Source organism: Carassius carassius, chromosome 34 (assembly GCF_963082965.1).
Source record: "Carassius carassius chromosome 34, fCarCar2.1, whole genome shotgun sequence".
NCBI classification, from domain to species: Eukaryota; Metazoa; Chordata; class Actinopteri; order Cypriniformes; family Cyprinidae; genus Carassius; species Carassius carassius.
The window spans coordinates 22145068-22163642 of record NC_081788.1 but is presented as its reverse complement, the minus strand read 5'-3'; the positions used below and the strand labels follow the sequence as shown (position 1 = coordinate 22163642).

Genomic DNA, 18575 nt, shown 5'->3' with positions numbered 1-18575 from the left:
TTATTATTATACACACACATTTGCTTTTGAGTCGTGGGTTACACAATTATCTAGCATTAATGCTGTCGTGTGATTGGTTCGTGCTCTCGCTCTGACCAATCAGAGTTCGCGTTGTAGACACGTCACAACATGGCTGCCTCCTATCTTACAATGTACACAACAATCATGTCTAAAAGCTGAAATATATCATTTACATTTAGTGTGTTGTGCAAAATGAATTTGTTTAGTTTAAAAACGCGGTTTTACGGGCTGAAAAATGGCCACTCGAAAGCTTTGGTAAAAGACTGTAAACATACATCTGTTCTAGTTATTTCACTCTGACAACAAAATACACAAATAAGCATAAACGCTTCAAATGTTTCTACAACGATGTTAAGTTTTCTTTATGCCAGGCAATCAGGGCTTGACGACCCAGTTCGTCTGAGACGGGCAGAGTCTACAAGAAGGTAATGCTGTAATGTTTTTCCCCCCGATGTTTCTTGAAGACTTTCTTTTTTTTTTTTTTTACTGTTTTTAAATACAGAATACAGAGGCAAAAAAACAAACAAACTATTTGTCCGTACACTGATAAAACCGCTCCATATTTTTTATGGAGCAGTTATATCAGTGTGCAGACATTACGTTTTTTTTTTTCCAGTTTGACTCCTTTGTCCTGCACCTGAGCCCTGTTTGGGTTTGTGGGTTTGTGGGATTTGCGCACCTTTTTTGTATTTGTGACAAATATTAAGACTTTTTCACTATTTGTGTTACCTTTGCTTGCATAATTATGAATATTATGTATACAGGAGAATGTTGGACCAGGATACAACTTTTAATTTGACATCAAATATATCTAAAAAGTCACTGAAAAAAAGTGGCACAAAGCACTCTCCCATTCTGTATCTTTAGGGTGCTGAGTCTGGAGTTGAACCACAACAGAGATGTTGATCGTATTCATGGCAATGGAATTAACACTCTGGACATTGAGGTTATTGATGGAAGATAGTAAGTGTACTTTAACCATAGAATTCACATTTACATATTTATGTATTTGATGCACAATTATTGTCTAGTGATGACTCTATATAACAAAGAGATAATAATTACAGCAAATGTCTGGCCTTTTTGCATTCCAGTATGTTGTCAGGTGGATCTGATGGCATAATTGTGATCTATGACTTGGAAAACAACAGCAAGAAGTCTCAATACACTTGCAAAGCAATCTGCACAGTGGGCAGGTCAGTATGATCATTCACAGTGATCCAGTGATCACCAGAAGGCGGCAGTATGATATTTTCAGATTTTAATGTGTGCTTACATGTTAGGCATGACTTTCACATCTTTGTTTTTCTGTGAAGGTCCAGTCGTCATGTGCATAAATTCAGCGTTGAAACAGTGCAGTGGTACCCACATGACACTGGTATGTTTGTATCCAGTTCATTCGACAAAACCATGAAAGTATGGGACACAGAAACTCTTAAGGTGTGTGTATGTCCTTGTCCTCAAGATTACTCATTCATTTTTTCTGCCCTGTTATAATATTTAGTGTATATATATATATATATATATATATATATATATATATATATTGCTATTTTCATTTCTGGTTAGATGCTAACTGCATTTAATTTGCTTTGTCCTTGTACTTTGCACAATGACAATAGTGTTGAATCTAATCTAAGCTTACATGACCACCTGCTTTTACCCAGTCCACATATTCCCCATAGTGTTTACACAAATGCAATTTAGCCAACCATCCCACAGCTAAACGCAGTAAGCAATTGTGGAACCACCAATCTGCTTAAACAGTGGCTGTTTTGTGGTGTCAAATGTCCCTTATCTATTGGCCATTCATCTGGTATTTGCATTGTAACTGACACACAGGAATGGTGCCCTAGCAACATTCAATGCCTTTTGCTCCCTTAAGCACATCTAACATGGGTGTACATATGTGTATATTCCTTTTAAAATATTATTCTTCACATTAAGTTTCATTGAATATGCATGATTATTTATAAACGAAGTATTGATTTATTTCAGCCAGCTGAGGAGTTCCAGTTTGATGGCAATGTCTACTGTCACCACATGTCTCTTGTAGCCAGGAAACACAGTCTTGTAGCAGGTGTGTTCTCTGACCAAACCAAACCTTCTGCATGTGGCTGTTCTTTTGCAGTTCTGAGCACTTATTACTCTTTGATTTGATTCCTTTGTGTCATTGTTTCAATCAGATGTTAATAATCTAGAATCCTTGGAGCTGTAGAGTAGCACATCAAAAGCTTGTTCATCTTCAGATGGCCTTAAAAAAACAGTTTATTGCTAAAATGCCCTTTAGATGGACATTCATATCTGCTCTGAAAAATTATTTAGGTTAAGGTGGAAGAATTAAGAGAACTTTATCATCATTATCATTAAATGGGGAGACAGCGAAACATTTCCTGCTTTAGATATGAGAAGTGAGGAATCCAGGCACTTATCTCCTAATCAAGAAGGACAGGTTATGAACACCTCAATGTCCCATTGTCTCATTTTCTCTCTTTCTTTTTGCTTTTGTTTCTCTCACTGCCAGAGTTTCAATAATTAATTATCCCACATCCAATTTTATTTTATTTTTTTCAGATTTGTTTTTAAGGAGTCTTTTTCTTAATAATCTTCCATAGTATAAGTAAGCAGTGACATGCTGCTGTTTAAATGCTGAAAACCAAATGCAACCTTTTCTATAATATCATATTTATCGTAAGTTGGGATCTGCCCTCATTCATACTTTTTGTACACATGATCAGTCTTTTTGTCTTCACTGAATTATCTGAATTATCTACCAGAAAAATTACGTCAAGTGTGACGTCAAGGCCTTACAGAATTTTGCAGAACTTAATGCATGTCAAAAATGATTTATCCTGGGTGTTCTCTGAGTGTTTGAGGCATGGTTTACTTTAAAATTTCCCAGAACCATTTTAAGATCTTTTTAAACATTTTCCCAAAAGCTTAAATGAAAAATAAATCTTATAAAATAACAAAACATTGTGCCATTACATATAACATATATTGATGTGTTCAGCGCATTTTTCCCTTAACACTGGGCTCAAAACTCCTACAGTAACAGTGTGTCTGAGCTATAGTGTTATTCTTCTCACTCAGCTCTATTGTACTCTGTGTTGGCAGTTGGTACCAAGGACCCCAAAGTGCAGCTTTGTGATCTGAAGTCTGGGTCGCGCATCCACATCCTTCAGGGTGAGTAATGCTTGTTGTTTCTGAATGGAGACAGCCCTGGTGAACAGTCATTGTTCTCTCTTAAAGGCCAAAGGCTCAAATGTTTTGAACAGACATGGATTATTGAACCCTGGCCGTATTAGCAGCAACTTTCCCCAGAAGGTTCAAAAGAACAGCATTTATTTGCGATAGAAATCTTTTGTGAAATTATAGAACGGTTACACAAATGTTCAACATAAAATTTTGAGCTATTTAAAGTGTCCTTGCTGAATAAATATATACATTTCCTTTAAAAACAACTTAATGACCCAGAACTTTTGAATGGTACTATACAAACATTGAGAGTTGGTTAAAGTGTCAGTTATCGTGAAACAAGTTTTCCCTGACAGGTCACAGGGGTGAGATCCTCTCAGTCAGATGGTCTCCACGATACGATCACATCCTGGCCACTGCCAGGTAAGCTCTTCCACACCTGCACAAATGTCAATGCGCTCACCTTTCCTTTGCTACTATAACAATAAACAGCCACATCTTGAGCTATTTGATGCAGTTTTTTATCTATTGAGGATTCTTTAGTCATTTGAAGCCTTTTGGTTATTATGGTAAATTGTAAACTTATTTTTTCTATATTCAAGTCACATCCAGTTCATATGCATCAGTAGATTCAGCACTCACCTTCTGTTTGCATAATGTGAGTGAATGAGAGTGAGATAATTAGCCATTGTGGACTTTTAAAACTGTCTTTCCTGTCTGGAACATAAAGAAAACAGCTGTGTGGGACAGCCTTCTCCAAGATTTTTTGTAGGAAGACTTTCAGGCATTTTGGAATCTGTTTTGTTTGGCATCTATTTCCCAAATGAGATTGTCGATGATTGCCTAATTTAGATGGTAACATTTTAGCATTACATGAACAGAGGGATCGAACTTGTTTAAGGCCAGTTCTGAATCTGACCTGACCATCTGAAAGTCATTTATTCATCTTGTATTATTGCTATTAACTCTTGTGCAATGGATTTCTGGATAGCACTGACAGTAGGGTCCGTATCTGGGATGTGAGAAGAGCCTCTGGGAGTCTTTTTACTTTGGACCAGCACAATGGGGACAAATCCAAGGCCTCATCTGAAGCAGGTGAAAGCACACTTGTTTCATCAAGCCTCATGAGAATAAATGTGTTGTAATCTTTATATGAACAGCAATCTGTTGTAATCAGTTAAATTCGTACTTAAAAACATTCCAGAGCTAATTCATGTAGCTGTACTGAAAATATTATTTACTGCTTGCATTCTGTAAAATGCTTTTTTTACGTGGCAGAATATTGTTACTTAAATAGTATATAATATTTGATATGTAATTTTACTGCAGGTTACAAGTTTTGTACAGATATCAAACTGTGTGTAAAAGATGCTGACAGCTCATATTGCAGCATCAGACCAAAGAGATGTTTATATGTCTAATCATTATACTTCTTTATATTTTCACAGAAATCAAATAAAAATAATATTCACTCACACAGACACACATAAATATATAGTCCATATAATATGCAAATTAATATTATATACATATAGTATACATATATAATTTTACATATATGTAATATAAATGTATAAAATAATGAATATTATACACTATAATTTAAATGTGAATATATATTTGTGCATTTTATTTGTAGAATATTATACAATGCAAATATATTTCTTATGTTTTATATTTATTATTTGTAAAATATAATATATATAAAGTATGTAAATATATTACTTTTTTTCCAGTGAACACAGCACACAATGGGCGAGTGAATGGATTGTGCTTTACAGCTGATGGACTTCATCTCCTCACTACTGGGACGGATGATCGCATGCGCCTGTGGAACAGTGCCACAGGGGAAAACACATTAGTGAGTAGCAGTTAGGGCTGTTTGAAGACTTTTTTAAATACCCAATATCTGTTTTGTATAAGCAGGGGCGTCGGACTGGGGGTAAAACCAGTACTGGTTACCAGGGCCCCAAAGGAAGAGAGGGCCCTTAAAAAGTCTTGGAAGCATTAAAAGCATTAGGACTGGGATCATTAGGGCCCGGGATCTTGTGCTGCGCCCCTGTGTATAAGAGTATATCAAGAATTATATTTTGAGCCTATGTTCTTGCAGCAAAAGGATTAAGTCTTCTCTCATGAGTGTTATTGGCCTTCTGTGGATCAAAAGAGTTTATTCCAAAAGCAGCTTAGACAGAATGTTGCCAGACATGAAAACAAGATAAAATCATTTGAAGTCACTCACGTGTTCTTTCTTTGTTAATGGCAAGAAATATGTTGGCTATGCACATTTTCATTTGCTAAGTTGTTCATTTGTTGCTAATAAATAGTTTTTTCTCATCAATAGGTGAATTATGGGAAGGTTGTGAATGAGAGTCGCAAAGGCCTCAAGTTTACCGTATCGAGGGGCTGCAGTCCGGAGTTTGTGTTTGTGCCATGTGGCAGTTCGGTAGCGGTGTACGGGCTTCACTCAGGAGAGCTGATCACTATGTTAAGGGGACATTATAATAACGTAGACTGCTGTGAGTTCCACCCAGACTATCAGGTAATGTTGATCCTGATTATTTGCTTAGCAGTTAGTCTTTACTGATAAACTAAACATTTTAAAGCTTCTGAGGTCTTGTAATTGTTTAATGAAACTCATTACTGACTGTGAATCTGTGGGCTGTGTATTTAGGAGCTGTACAGTGGAGGTAAAGATTGTAACATCCTGGCCTGGGTCCCAGTGCTGAGAAAGCCTGACATTGAGGATGATGAAACCAACTCTAAACGGGTAAAACAGTTAAAGACATTCTTTAATATAAAATGTATTGCATATTTAATTGTCTCTTATTTAGATTTAAAAAAATGGGAAGTTGATTGAAATAATGGTGCATCTTTACAACAAATGCAATTTGTTTTGGATCAGCTGTTTATATCTTTACAGATCTGCAGGTTTGGTTTAGGTGGGGCAGAACATGAATCCAAATTTGTGCATCACGTAAACACATTTTGCAACGTTGCTCACGTCCCTCAGCCAATAGATAAGATCAGATGAGCTGACAAAAACTGTGCCCTTTAAGGCATGTGTCTTCAGGCGCGATTGCTGTCAGTCATGGTATACGTGAGATGTGCATGTTAGCTGGAGTCACATCTTGATGGCTTGTAGTTTATCAGTCACTCTAAGTTTTGTGTTTTTAACATCCGGTGCTACCAGTTTTTCTGGCAAAGAAAATCTTTACACATTTAAATAATTGTAAATAAATAATTGTATTACTGCATTACTGATGCACACATAGTAGCTATTAGCAATTATGTAGCTTAGTTTTATATATATGTAATATATATTTGTAACTTTTTTATGTTTATTTTTTTGCAATAATAGCTGGAATTTATTTAGCCACGACTCACAAACTTATATACGCAAATATATGCTCTGTATCATCTAAACAATAATTAAACATCACTGAACTGAATCGTGTAGGCTTAATAATGATTAAATGTTTAATGTTTCTGAATATTCTGGATACATATTTTCACAGGGTGGAACACAAGCTGCTATCAATCCTGCTTTCGAAGATGCCTGGAGCAGTGATGAAGACTGACAGAGAAAGGAACCCATCAAGCTTGTTTTTTTCTTTCTTTTAATAAATATCCAAATAAACTACTCTATACATTCCTTCAGAGGTAAATGTACTCTTGCTGCATTCTGTTGCATATTGCATCAATGGATGGCCACGATGTGAATGGACATAAAAAAGTCTGATGGATGTAGAGTATTTCCATTGGTTGTTACCTACTGATCTGCCTGTGGATTTTAAGATTTACATTGTCTTGAGCTTGTGTCTTGTCCTTAGCATCACTTCTGCAGGATTTGCATTTCACATAGATGTCAATTACAAGTTCTCACATCTTTCGAACCAATAAATACCAAGGCTAAGTGAAAAAAAATGCTTTGTGATTATGCTGAACATACACTCACCTAAAGCATTATTAGGAACACCTGTTCAATTTCTCATTAATGCTGTTATCTAATCAACCAATCACATGACAGTTGCTTCAATGCATTTAGGGGTGTGGTCCTGGTCAAGACAATCTCCTGAACTCCAAACTGAATGTCAGAATGGGGAAGAAAGGTGATTAAAGCAGTTTTGAGCGTGGCATGGTGGTTGGTGCCAGGCCGGTCTGAGTATTTCACAATCTGCTCAGTTACTGGGATTTTCACGCACAACCATTTCTAGGGTTTACAAATAATGGTGTTGAAAGGGAAAAACATCCAGTATGCGGCAGTCCTGTGGGCGAAAATGCCTTGTTGATGCTAGAGGTCAGAGGAGAATGGGCCGACTGATTCAAGCTGATAGAAGAGCAACTTTGACTGGAATAACCACTCGTTACAACCAAGGTATGCAGCAAAGCATTTGTGAAGCCACAACACGCACAACCTTGAGGCGGATGGGCTACAACAGCAGAAGACCCCACCGGGTACCACTCATCTCCACTAAAAATAGGAAAAAGAGGCTACAATTTGCACGAGCTCACCAAAATTGGACAGTTGAAGACTGGAAAAATGTTGCCTGGTCTGATGAGTCTCGATTTCTGTTGAGACATTCAGATGGTAGAGTCAGAATTTGGCGTAAAACAGAATGAAAACATGGATCCATCATGCCTTGTTACCACTGTGCAGGCTGGTGGTGGTGGTGTAATGGTGTGGGGGATGTTTTCTTGGCACACTTTAGGCCCCTTAGTGCCAATTGGGCATCGTTTAAATGCCACGGCCTACCTGAGCATTGTTTCTTGGGCTGGCAATAACACGACTTAGGTGCCCTTGAGCAAGGCATCGAACCCCCAGCATAAATGGCTGCCCACTGCTCCGGGTGTGTGTTCACAGTGTGGTTGTGTTCACTGCTCTGTGTGTGTGCACTTTGGATGGGTTAAAAGCAGAGCACAAATTCTGTGTATGGGTCACCATACTTGGCTGAATATCACGTCACTTTCACTTTCATGTACCCATCCTCTGATGGCTACTTCCAGCAGGATAATGCACCATGTCACAAAGCTCGAATCATTTCAAATTGGTTTCTTGAACATGACAATGAGTTCACCGTACTAAAATGGCCCCCACAGTGACCAGAGCTCAACCCAATAGAACATCTTTGGGATGTGGTGGAACGGGAGCTTCGTGCCCTGGATGTGCATCCCACAAATCTCCATCAACTGTAAGATGCTATCCCATCAATATGGGCCAACATTTCTAAAGAATGCTTTCAGCACCTTGTTGAATCAATGCCACGTAGAATTAAGGCAGTTCTGAAGGTGAAAGGGGGTCAAACACAGTAGTAGTATTGTGTTCCTAATAATCCTTTAGGTGAGTGTACAGTCGTGGCCAAAAGTTTTGAGAATTACATAAATATTAGTTTTCAAAAAGTTTGCTGCTAAACTGCTTTTAGATCTTTGTTTCAGTTGTTTCTGTGATGTACTGAAATATAATTACAAGCACTTCATACGTTTCAAAGGCTTTTATCGACAATTACATGACATTTATGCAAAGACCTCTGCAATTCGACTGGGCATGCTCTCAATCAACTTCTGGGCCAAATCCTGACTGATAGCAACCCATTCTTTCATAATAACTTCTTGGAGTTTGTCAGAATTAGTGGGTTTTTGTTTGTCCACCCGCCTCTTAAGGATTGACCACAAGTTCTCAATGGGATTAAGATCTGGGGAGTTTCAAGGCCATGTCCCAAAATTTCAACATTCTGGTCCCCGAGCCACTTAGTTATCACTTTTGCCTTATGGCACGGTGCTCCATCGTGCTGGAAAATGCATTGTTCTTTACCAAACTGTTGTTGGATTGTTGGAAGAAGTTGCCGTTGGAGGGTGTTTTGGTACCATTCTTTATTCATGGCTGTGTTTTTGGGCAGAATTGTGAGTGAGCCCACTCCCTTGGATGAGAAGCAACCCCACACATGAATGGTGTCTGGATGCTTTACTGTTGGCATGACACAGGACTGATGGTAGCACTCACCTTTTCTTCTCCGGACAAGCCTTTTCCCAGAGGCCCCAAACAATTGGAAAGGGGCTTCATCGGAGAATATGACTTTGCCCCAGTCCTCAGCAGTCCATTCACTATACTTTCTGCAGAAGATCAATCTGTCCCTGATATGTTTTTTGGAGAGAAGTGGCTTCTTTGCTGCCCTTCTTGACACCAGGCCATCTTCCAGAAGTCTTCACTCACTGTGCGGGCAGATGTGCTCACACCTGCCTGCTGCCATTCCTGAGCAAGCTCTGCACTGGTGGCACTCCGATCCCGCAGCTGAATCCTCTTTAGGAGACGATCCTGGCGCTTGCTGGACTTTCTTGGACGCCCTGAAGCTTTCTTTACAAGAATTGAACCTCTTTCCTTGAAGTTCTTGATAATCCTATAAATTGTTGATTTAGGTGCAATCTTACTAGACACAATATCCTTGCCTGTGAAGCCATTTTTATGCAACGCAATGATGGCTGCACGTGTTTCTTTGCAGGTCACCATGGTTAACAATGGAAGAACAATGATTTCAAGCATCACCCTCCTTTTAACATGTCAAGTCTGCCATTCTAACCCAATCAGCCTGACATAATGATCTCCAGCCTTGTGCTCGTCAACATTCTCACCTGAGTTAACAAGACGATTACTGAAATGATCTGAGCAGGTCCTTTAATGACAGCAATGGAATGCAGTGGAAAGGTTTTTTTGGGATAAAGTTAATTTTCATGGCAAAGAAGGACTATGCAATTCATCTGATCACTCTTCATAACATTCTGGAGTATATGCAAATTGCTATTATAAAAACTTAAGCAACAACTTTTCCAATTTCCAATATTTATGTAATTCTCAAAACTTTTGGCCATGACTGTATTTGTTTTTACTTTAGTGGGATTATCAAAGAAAAGTTTACGCTTCATTTTTGAGCTTGAAACTTTTTTTTTTATGAAAAATTGGAACATATTATTAAAACATTTTATCAATTAATATAGTGTGGCATCGTTCATCTTAAATCTTAAATTTGATCTCGTAAAGGAGACGTCTTTATTACATGGATGTCATGCAGCCAATAGCATGCAGGTATTGTGAGTCCGGATGCGACATTTGACCAATCGGCGCCCTCAGTCTCAGAATCAGGTGAACGTCTCCGCCCAACGCCCGCTCATCTTCGTGAAGACGGAACTCTCGTGTCTGACTGAGAGTAATTGATACAGAGGTCGTGTAGTCAAACCATTAGCTTTTACTTTTTGTACCACTTTACCTGGCCGAGAGGTAGAAGACGAGCGTCCTTGTGAACGCAGAGCGGGAGGACCTCAAAGTGTGCGTGGAAATACATACCGGTATCTGAACTTTTTTTCTGTTTTGGCACGGTAAGACAGGTGCACGCGCACCTGCATTCTTTTGTGAAGTCCATGTGATATGATGTTGATTTCTTGTAACGATGATGAAATTTTGCCTTCCCTGTTAAAACGCTGGGAATTTATTCCAGTGTGGCTGAATATTTTGAAGTCATTTCTTTTGTAAACTTCGTTCATTTTGGGTTGATATCACTAAAGGAGCTACTTATTAGAGCACAGGTGGCGTCTCTGGAATGCTAATATATGCTTTTTTTAGATTGAAAAAAAAAAATCATTAAATAATGTAACCACGTATAAATTGTTTTCATTTTTTTTTCTTAATGGTTACACAACTATTATTTACATTTAGAGTCTTTAAAGAGATTAATATTCACACATACTGTATGCACAGATTTTCATAGCAAGATTATTTCTGCTAAATCCAGCGCTGGAATTCAATTTATACATTTGCATGGTCGACATGTTCTGGCGTCATTAATCAAGCTGTTTGTAATGCAGGCATTTTTATTTAATTTATCTGTGTTTATCAATTGCTGAAAGTTTACCAACAGAGAATTCTGCCTATGTCTATGGAAAAACACTAAGCCAACAGAGCATTTCCCTCACCTTAAACATCATAAAATGTCAGATATTATGTTTAGTTTTGATTAGTATTGGGTTTTCCAGTTAATGCACTTGTGTGGAGGGAAGGTAGTGTCCTCCTCTCACACCTGCAACCGGCTCGTCTCATGGCAACAGGCGTGTTGAAGCTTGTATTAAAGATTACAGTATCTAGGCAAGCAACTCCCTCCAGATAACTGGACCAGTATGAAAACTACATAAACGGTACTGTGTTGGAGGGAGGGAAAAAACACACACACTTCGGTTAATGCATAACTAGAATGATGCCTGAATTCATGTACTGTTGCGGAGTTAGTGATTTTATTTATTTATTTATTTTTGGCCTGTCAAATCAATTAATTGCTACCAAAATAAAAGTTTGTTACATAATGTGTGTCTGCTGTAGTTATTTTAATGTCTATATACAAATACACGCACATACATGTATATATTTAAGAAATATATGCAATTTATATTCATATATAATATAAATCATATATAATATAAATCATATATAAATATGAATAAATATATACACACACACACACACGTAAAATATGTGTTTTTATATATGCATATAAATAAATACAGTACCACACACACATATTTTGTGTTTAATTCATCATGATTAATTAATTTGACAGCCCTAGGGCCTTTCAACTTAAAGTAACCTGATATTTAATGCATGTTTAATGTAATTTTTATTTGCATGTACTGTATCCTTTTTGAACTCCTAGCATAACATATATAATAATAATAATTATATATATATATATTTATTTATTTAGTAAAAGAGTATAATATATATAATGGGTTTTTCATTTGCTGGAATTTTTTTTTTTCCATAAATGCTATGAATTAATGCAGATCTTGGAAGCATCCAAGTAATTTTTGCAATTTCAGCAGTCATTTGTCCTGAATGAATAAAATTAGTTTTTGTGCCCCTAATACACAGACATGTTCAGTATAGAATAATTAAATTTGAAATGCACTTTTCTGGTACTGGTATCATGTCGAGAACAATTGAGTGTCTCTATTGTATGCATCTCTGAGTTCAGCTGTTTTCTGGTATATTACTGTACATTGTTCTCTGTGCCCTGCATATCTTCATTTATCCACCCTCGTGGTTTGATGTCCTGTCCTGAACATACACTGACTGCTGACCATTGTGTCCCAACACTCGTCCTCTTGTTCAGCTCTGAGTTTGCCGGAGAGGATGGAGGATTCTTTTCTTACCACAATACAACTTTTCATGGCGCCATCATACACGGACCTTTCCTGCTTCATTTTAGAGCATTTAGGTTCTACATCACATCATGTCATACTGTCAGGAAGGGAGCAGTAATGTGAAGGTGTAATTCAAGATTGTTCACTTACAAATTCAGTCTGAATAACATGTGGCATTTAAGTTAAATGTTTGTTTTTAGAATGTGACTCAATGTGTCTTTTAAATGCATTAAATATAAAACATATATTTTTAGTAGATTCTGTAGATGGTCTTCAGTCATCTCTTATGGGTTATTTCACACGTACACTTTGTGTTTGTGACCTTAGGCTCTGACCATTGGCAGTTATGGTGTTCCATGAGTTCACATCCACAGCTGCACAGCTGTATGACAAGTGGATCCAAGATGGAGGTAAGAAAGTTTCTTCCATCAGAAAATCAAAATATAAATTTATGACCATTTAAGCCTTAACAACTCGTGCATCAGTCAGGTTTTGGAAGTAAAAATCACATTAATTTTCTCTGCTTTAAATCAATATTTTTTTTGATCTCAGAGAATTATGGTGCACAACAACAACAGTGTCAAACATCGATTAATGGATAAACTAATACAGTTACTTTAGATATTACCGAGCATGGAGAAATTGCATGGAGTGCAGAAATTCTTATGATGTGATTTCAGACCCCAGGACTAAAGACTGGCTGCTCATGTCCTCGCCGCTCCCACAAACACTTATTATTGTATTTTACATCTACTTTGTGATGTCATTGGGGCCCAGATTAATGGAGAACAGGAAACCATTCGATCTGAAGCGGGTCCTCGTCATCTATAATTTCAGCGTTGTGGCTTATTCTCTTTACATGTGTTATGAGGTAAATCTATTTCTGTTTACTAGCAGGCAAAAGTAAATATGTATTTACTTAAGATTCATACGAATATGATTCATACTGCCAGGCACCATGTTAGTTACTTGTTTGCTATACTTCAAGACGTCTGAAGCCATAAACTGAAATTAAGTATTACAGGTGTAAATCTTTAGAGCTTTTTGTGTTGCTCTTTTCCTCTGTCCCTTTTTACTGTATGGGGAAAAAAAGCTCCTTAGACTTGCATAATGTGGTGTAGTTTCCTACAAAACGTATAGACCGAGAGTCATCAAGGGCATTTACATGCCAGTCTTACACATCGTTAGGTTATTAGCATAATTTTTGTACTAGGTGCACGTGAACATTAAGCTGTTACTTTGAGTAAATAACACAAACTTTTTCAAGTAAAAAGCAATTGACTCAAAATCCTTTTTTTTGCCCATTATCCCTCTTACATTTTGTATTTTGTTGGTGCATGTATTTAATGTGTGTAAATCAAAAATTAATATAAACATGGATTTCTGCTTTTTTTTTAATAAAGAGCTGGGGTTTTTCCATTTCTTTTCTTTTCTTTATGCACTATTTACTTTATTTTAAGATATTAAATGTTATGACCAAAGATGAATTTCTTAAAATGAAAATTGGTTTGTAGTTCTTGAATTACAGTGAGGCTTCTGACAGATGTATATATTCCTTCTCTGCAGTTTGTGATGTCAGGCTGGGGAACAGGGTATTCATTCGGCTGTGATCTGGTAGACTTCTCTCAATCGCCAAAAGCCATGAGGGTGAGAGCAGAAGAAATGTTGCCTTACCTGCCTTTTTTTGAAAAGCTTGTAATCTGGCTCCAGGTTTAGGTGTTTGGCTTGGATGTGGTTGATTTCATTTGACTTAAATTTTACACAGAACAATTCAGGCCATGCAATACACTCACTGCTGAGTTATACGTTGTATCTGATTATTATAGTGATTAATTCAAGTTTGTTATAGTTTAAATAACATGTTTTGTATTTAATAGTTTGTTGGGCATTTGTGCTTAGACTGCATTTCTCTGTCCCCAGATGGCATGGACTTGCTGGCTCTATTACTTCTCTAAGTTCATTGAGATGTTGGACACAGTAAGTAAAGTGTTTCATATTTATTACCTTGATTTCATTACATCTAAATTGCTACTGTTTGGCAGTAAGCAACTAGTTGTCTGTCATGTATTTGACACACAGAGTCAGTCAGCAATATTACTGTTCTCTCAGGTCATGAAAAATGGAAGAAAATAGCGGTATTGTGAGTCAGAGACAAAACTCCTGTTAAGTGGTTAGGCAGAAAGATGCAAGAGAACATTTTTAGTGTCTCATTCCTAAGGTGCAATGTAACTTAAGTTCTGTTTACAGCATTTATGGCATGTTGTCAGTTACCACAGAACATTTTGACTAATCTGTCAGTACTCCGTAAGTAATGGAAATGGGGCGGTTGAATTCGATTTTCATTGGAAATTCAAATGACTACATATCTCTTAAAGTTCCCGTTTTTTGCGCTTCTTTGAAGCTTTGATTGTGTTTACAGTGTGCAATATAACGTGTTCATGTTTCACGTGCAAAAAAACACAGTATTTTTCACACAATTCACCTATCTGTATACCGCCGTTTTCACTGTCATAAAAACGGGCTGATGACCGCCTTGTTCTATGAAGTCCCTCCTTCAGAAATACGTAACAAGTTCTGATTGTGCCAGCGGTTCCTGTGTTGTGATTTGACAGCAGCTGAGTGCACGCGGCCCTCCTGGAAACACGATTGGGCTATTTTTGTGAAGCAAGTGGGCAGGAGCATGTGCTAGAGATGTACTTATAATCACAGGAGCGTTTTTACTGACAAGATGCGCATGAAAATCGCATTAGATTTTATTGCACAGCCCTAACATCTAGTTAACAAAGCTAAACAGCGTTGCCCTTTGTGTAATAAGTTACAGAAACTGTTAAACGCACCAACTTAAATAATAAAATTCACTTACCGGTTGTGGTCCATAAACAATGCCTTCTCCAGACAAAGAGGGACCTGCTCCATCTTTCAAGAATAATCTTTGTGCGAATCCGGCATTAAACTGATCGAGAATGAGGAAGCTGTCCTCAGCAAAATGTGCTGCACATAGTTTTACATGTGGATTATAATTTTCGGGAACCAAGTTAAACATAAATTGTAACCATTAATCTCCAAGTACAGCGTCCCTGGGAAGGCCAAACAAAGATGATTGGAGTCCGAGATGAAAATAACAGCGTTTCGACGACATGGCGACAAACACAAACGCAACTCTTCGGAGCGCAACAAGACCACGCCCCCTTTTTGTGTATTCATGTGGGCGGAGGTTAGTCAAAAAACTGTTTTAGTGATGTCATTACTGCAGGAACTAGACGGATGTAGTCCAAACGGGTCGTTTTTTGTAGGCGAATTCTGTTAAATAAAATATCTCGCTTGGCATTGAACTTTGAGCTTTAGAATTTTACAGATATTATTTATACTCTAACAACAACATTACACACTAACTAAAGTTTAAAACATGGGATCGCGAAGAACGGGACCTTTAAGTGAGTGGATCACAGCCGTTTAACACCCCATTTACACCTATACAGTATTTAGCACTGTCCTTGTGATCAGATCTCACAAAACGGATGTCAACACTGGGTCTTATTTCCCTCTTCTGGACAGATTTTCTTTGTACTACGGAAAAAGCATAATCAGGTGACCTTCCTACACGTTTACCATCATTCCATCATGCCTTTCACTTGGTGGTTTGGAGTTCGGTTTTCTCCAGGTATAGATTTGTCCTTTCTACGATTGTTTGAGTGCACTTAAAATATGCATTTGTATAGAGCAGTGGTTTTCATTTCCAGTCATGGCGACCCACCACTCTGCATGTTTTGTATGTCTCTCTTATTTAATACACCTGATTCATCTTGACAGAAGAGAGCTTCATGCATGAACTGTGTTCCGATTAATATGTTCCCTACACAGTGTTCATTGCTCCCTACTCACTAGCAGGGGAAATCAGTTGAAGTTTTCTTCACTTCACTTCACAACATTTATTCATGGATTTGTACTATGTCATGGCCTGCAGCGTTTTCACACACAGACGAAACTTACTAGAGAAGTGTGAAATGTGAAATAATCTAGCTCTGTAAATAAATACGATTTAAATTCACGTCTCGCACACTTTAATACCCTTTGAATGGAACGTATGGGTACTTTCGAACTGGAATCATGGCAGAATGAAGTCCACTTTGCAGGGCACTTATGGTCAAATAGTACAAACGTCTGAAGAGAAACAAACAAAATGTGCAGAGCAGGTGCCGCGAGGACTGGATTTGAGAAACACTGCTATAGACATCTGTTTGGTTTGATGTTGCAGGTGGTTTGGGGACATTTCACGCCCTTCTAAACTGCATCGTTCATGTCATCATGTATACATATTATGGACTGTCAGCTCTGGGCCCTGCCTACCAGAAGTTTTTATGGTGGAAAAAGTATTTGACTTCAGTCCAGCTTGTATGTATTACAACATTTTAATTTCCTTTTGTTGCTGTTTCTTGACAGTTGATATGATCAGAATTGGGTATGCATTTATTTATTCATCTATTTATATAAATAAATGATTAAATAAATAAATAATAAAAAAAATATTTCTGTATTTTTATTCATTTGTTTCAATTATTTGTATTTTTTTTATTTAATTGTTTTTATTCATTTTTTGGGCTGACATTCACTGTCAACTTGTAAGTGCTATAATCCTAAGTGATATAGTCTATCTGCATCATACCATACAGTAGCATCAGAATGAAAATCTGAATTTAACTGGATTTCAAATTACATATAGATGTGATGTTGTTTTAAAAATGCTGTCCCATATAGTCTTTGGCTGTTCATACTACTAAAAAAGGTGTTTTGAGTTGCAATTGACGCTTATATTTTTACTTGTGCTCTCTTTTTCTCAGATCCAGTTTGTCATCATAACCTGTCATATTAGCCAGTACTTCTTCATGAAAGACTGTCCTTACCAGTACCCTATATTCATCTACATCATTGCTCTGTATGGCATCATCTTCATCTTCCTCTTCCTCAACTTCTGGTACCATGCATACACAAAAGGCAAAAGGCTTCCTAAAGTCCTGCAAAACACAGCCATGCAGCAGAACAACAATGACATGCACCACAAGAGAGATTAACTGATGCAGTGTGACTAACCAATCAGTAGTGACAATCTACCTAAAACTGCCTTTTGGCTTCATTTTTATAAGACTATTTATATGTACACCATAACATTTATCTTGATGCCCTGGGAAAAACGTTACTATACAGACTGTGTGTTACAGTCTGGGCTGGAACTTGCCTTCTAAACCTGGGCATTTGAGTTGAACTCTGGGTCATTGCCCTGAGGGCTGTTTCTACTCCTTTTCCTCATTGTTTTCTGCATACTGAAGTTTTTTCCTTTCCCATTTATTGAGATGTGAATGAGTCAGAAGCCTCCCAGCTCCTCACTCATGTTAGTCACATAATTTTTAATGCTATTTTAGACACCATTTTTTTGTGTATTTATATATTTATGTCCCTGTTTTTGGCTATATCAGTAAATAAGATGAAAAGTGTTGGCAACTTTTTCTCCTCTTTTGAACTGTGGGGAAAATTTTACAGTGTACACTAGGTGCTATCTCTGTAATGCATATCTATGTCCGTCTTTCACCCTCCACATGTGACATCGGGTGAATGGTAGCAGTACTGCAACTGTCCTTGAAGGAACCGATCCATTGATCTCATCTTGCACTATTGGTGAAGAAGGACAGTAATTCGGTTACCTTTTTTATTTTATATATCTTTGCCATCATGAATGTCTTGGGATGTTTTTTTCTAGGACAGGAACTTGGAATTTTTGTAGAAGGAAAGGTATTATGTTAATTAACTTTTAAATATTTATGAAAAAATAAATAAATGCTGTATTCACTTGTTGCTGTTTTTATTAAAATTTTGAACTGCACTTTCTTATGGGCTGACTATACTTTGGGGAATCTGTCCCCAGAGGTGAGCTAAATCTCTCAAAACCTGTACACATGCAGGGGAAGAAAAATTTTCAGATGGGGTATGGGTTAATCTATTGTATTTGATTACCTTTTTCAAAAAGCAATAGTAGTCTTTCGAATGTCTCCATTTAGGGTTATGCTTTAAATGTAGATGCAAGATTTTAAATACCCACTTAGATAATTTTTTTTTCCAGTTATGTGTTCTCACCATAAGAACACAGCTCCCCCATGTGGAGTAAAATGTAGTAACGGAAAAGG

General features: G+C 37.3%; 2 protein-coding genes across 4 annotated transcripts; both read left to right on the top strand.

The window, feature by feature from the left end:
• Positions 1 to 109: 109 nt before the first annotated feature.
• Positions 110 to 6878, top strand: ercc8 (excision repair cross-complementation group 8). Its single transcript, XM_059523053.1, has 12 exons — positions 110 to 446; positions 889 to 984; positions 1116 to 1217; positions 1338 to 1461; positions 2020 to 2101; positions 3139 to 3207; positions 3576 to 3642; positions 4211 to 4314; positions 4956 to 5080; positions 5561 to 5758; positions 5891 to 5986; positions 6735 to 6878. The coding sequence occupies exons 1-12, from the start codon at positions 370 to 372 to the stop codon at positions 6795 to 6797; spliced, it is 1203 nt and encodes a 400-aa protein (XP_059379036.1). The 5' UTR covers positions 110 to 369; the 3' UTR covers positions 6798 to 6878.
• Positions 6879 to 10364: 3486 nt separating this feature from the next.
• Positions 10365 to 18240, top strand: LOC132114747 (elongation of very long chain fatty acids protein 7-like). Of its 3 annotated transcripts, none has more exons than XM_059523056.1 (8): positions 10365 to 10534; positions 12727 to 12809; positions 13080 to 13270; positions 13966 to 14046; positions 14320 to 14376; positions 15955 to 16060; positions 16655 to 16791; positions 17238 to 18240. In XM_059523056.1, the coding sequence occupies exons 2-8, from the start codon at positions 12746 to 12748 to the stop codon at positions 17466 to 17468; spliced, it is 867 nt and encodes a 288-aa protein (XP_059379039.1). In that variant the 5' UTR covers positions 10365 to 10534; positions 12727 to 12745; the 3' UTR covers positions 17469 to 18240. The 3 variants fall into 3 exon arrangements, with proteins under 3 accessions (XP_059379039.1, XP_059379037.1, XP_059379038.1); XM_059523054.1 differs by having other exon boundaries at positions 10366 to 10554; XM_059523055.1 differs by lacking the exon at positions 10365 to 10534 and adding an exon at positions 12114 to 12524.
• The last annotated feature ends 335 nt before the right edge of the window (positions 18241 to 18575 follow it).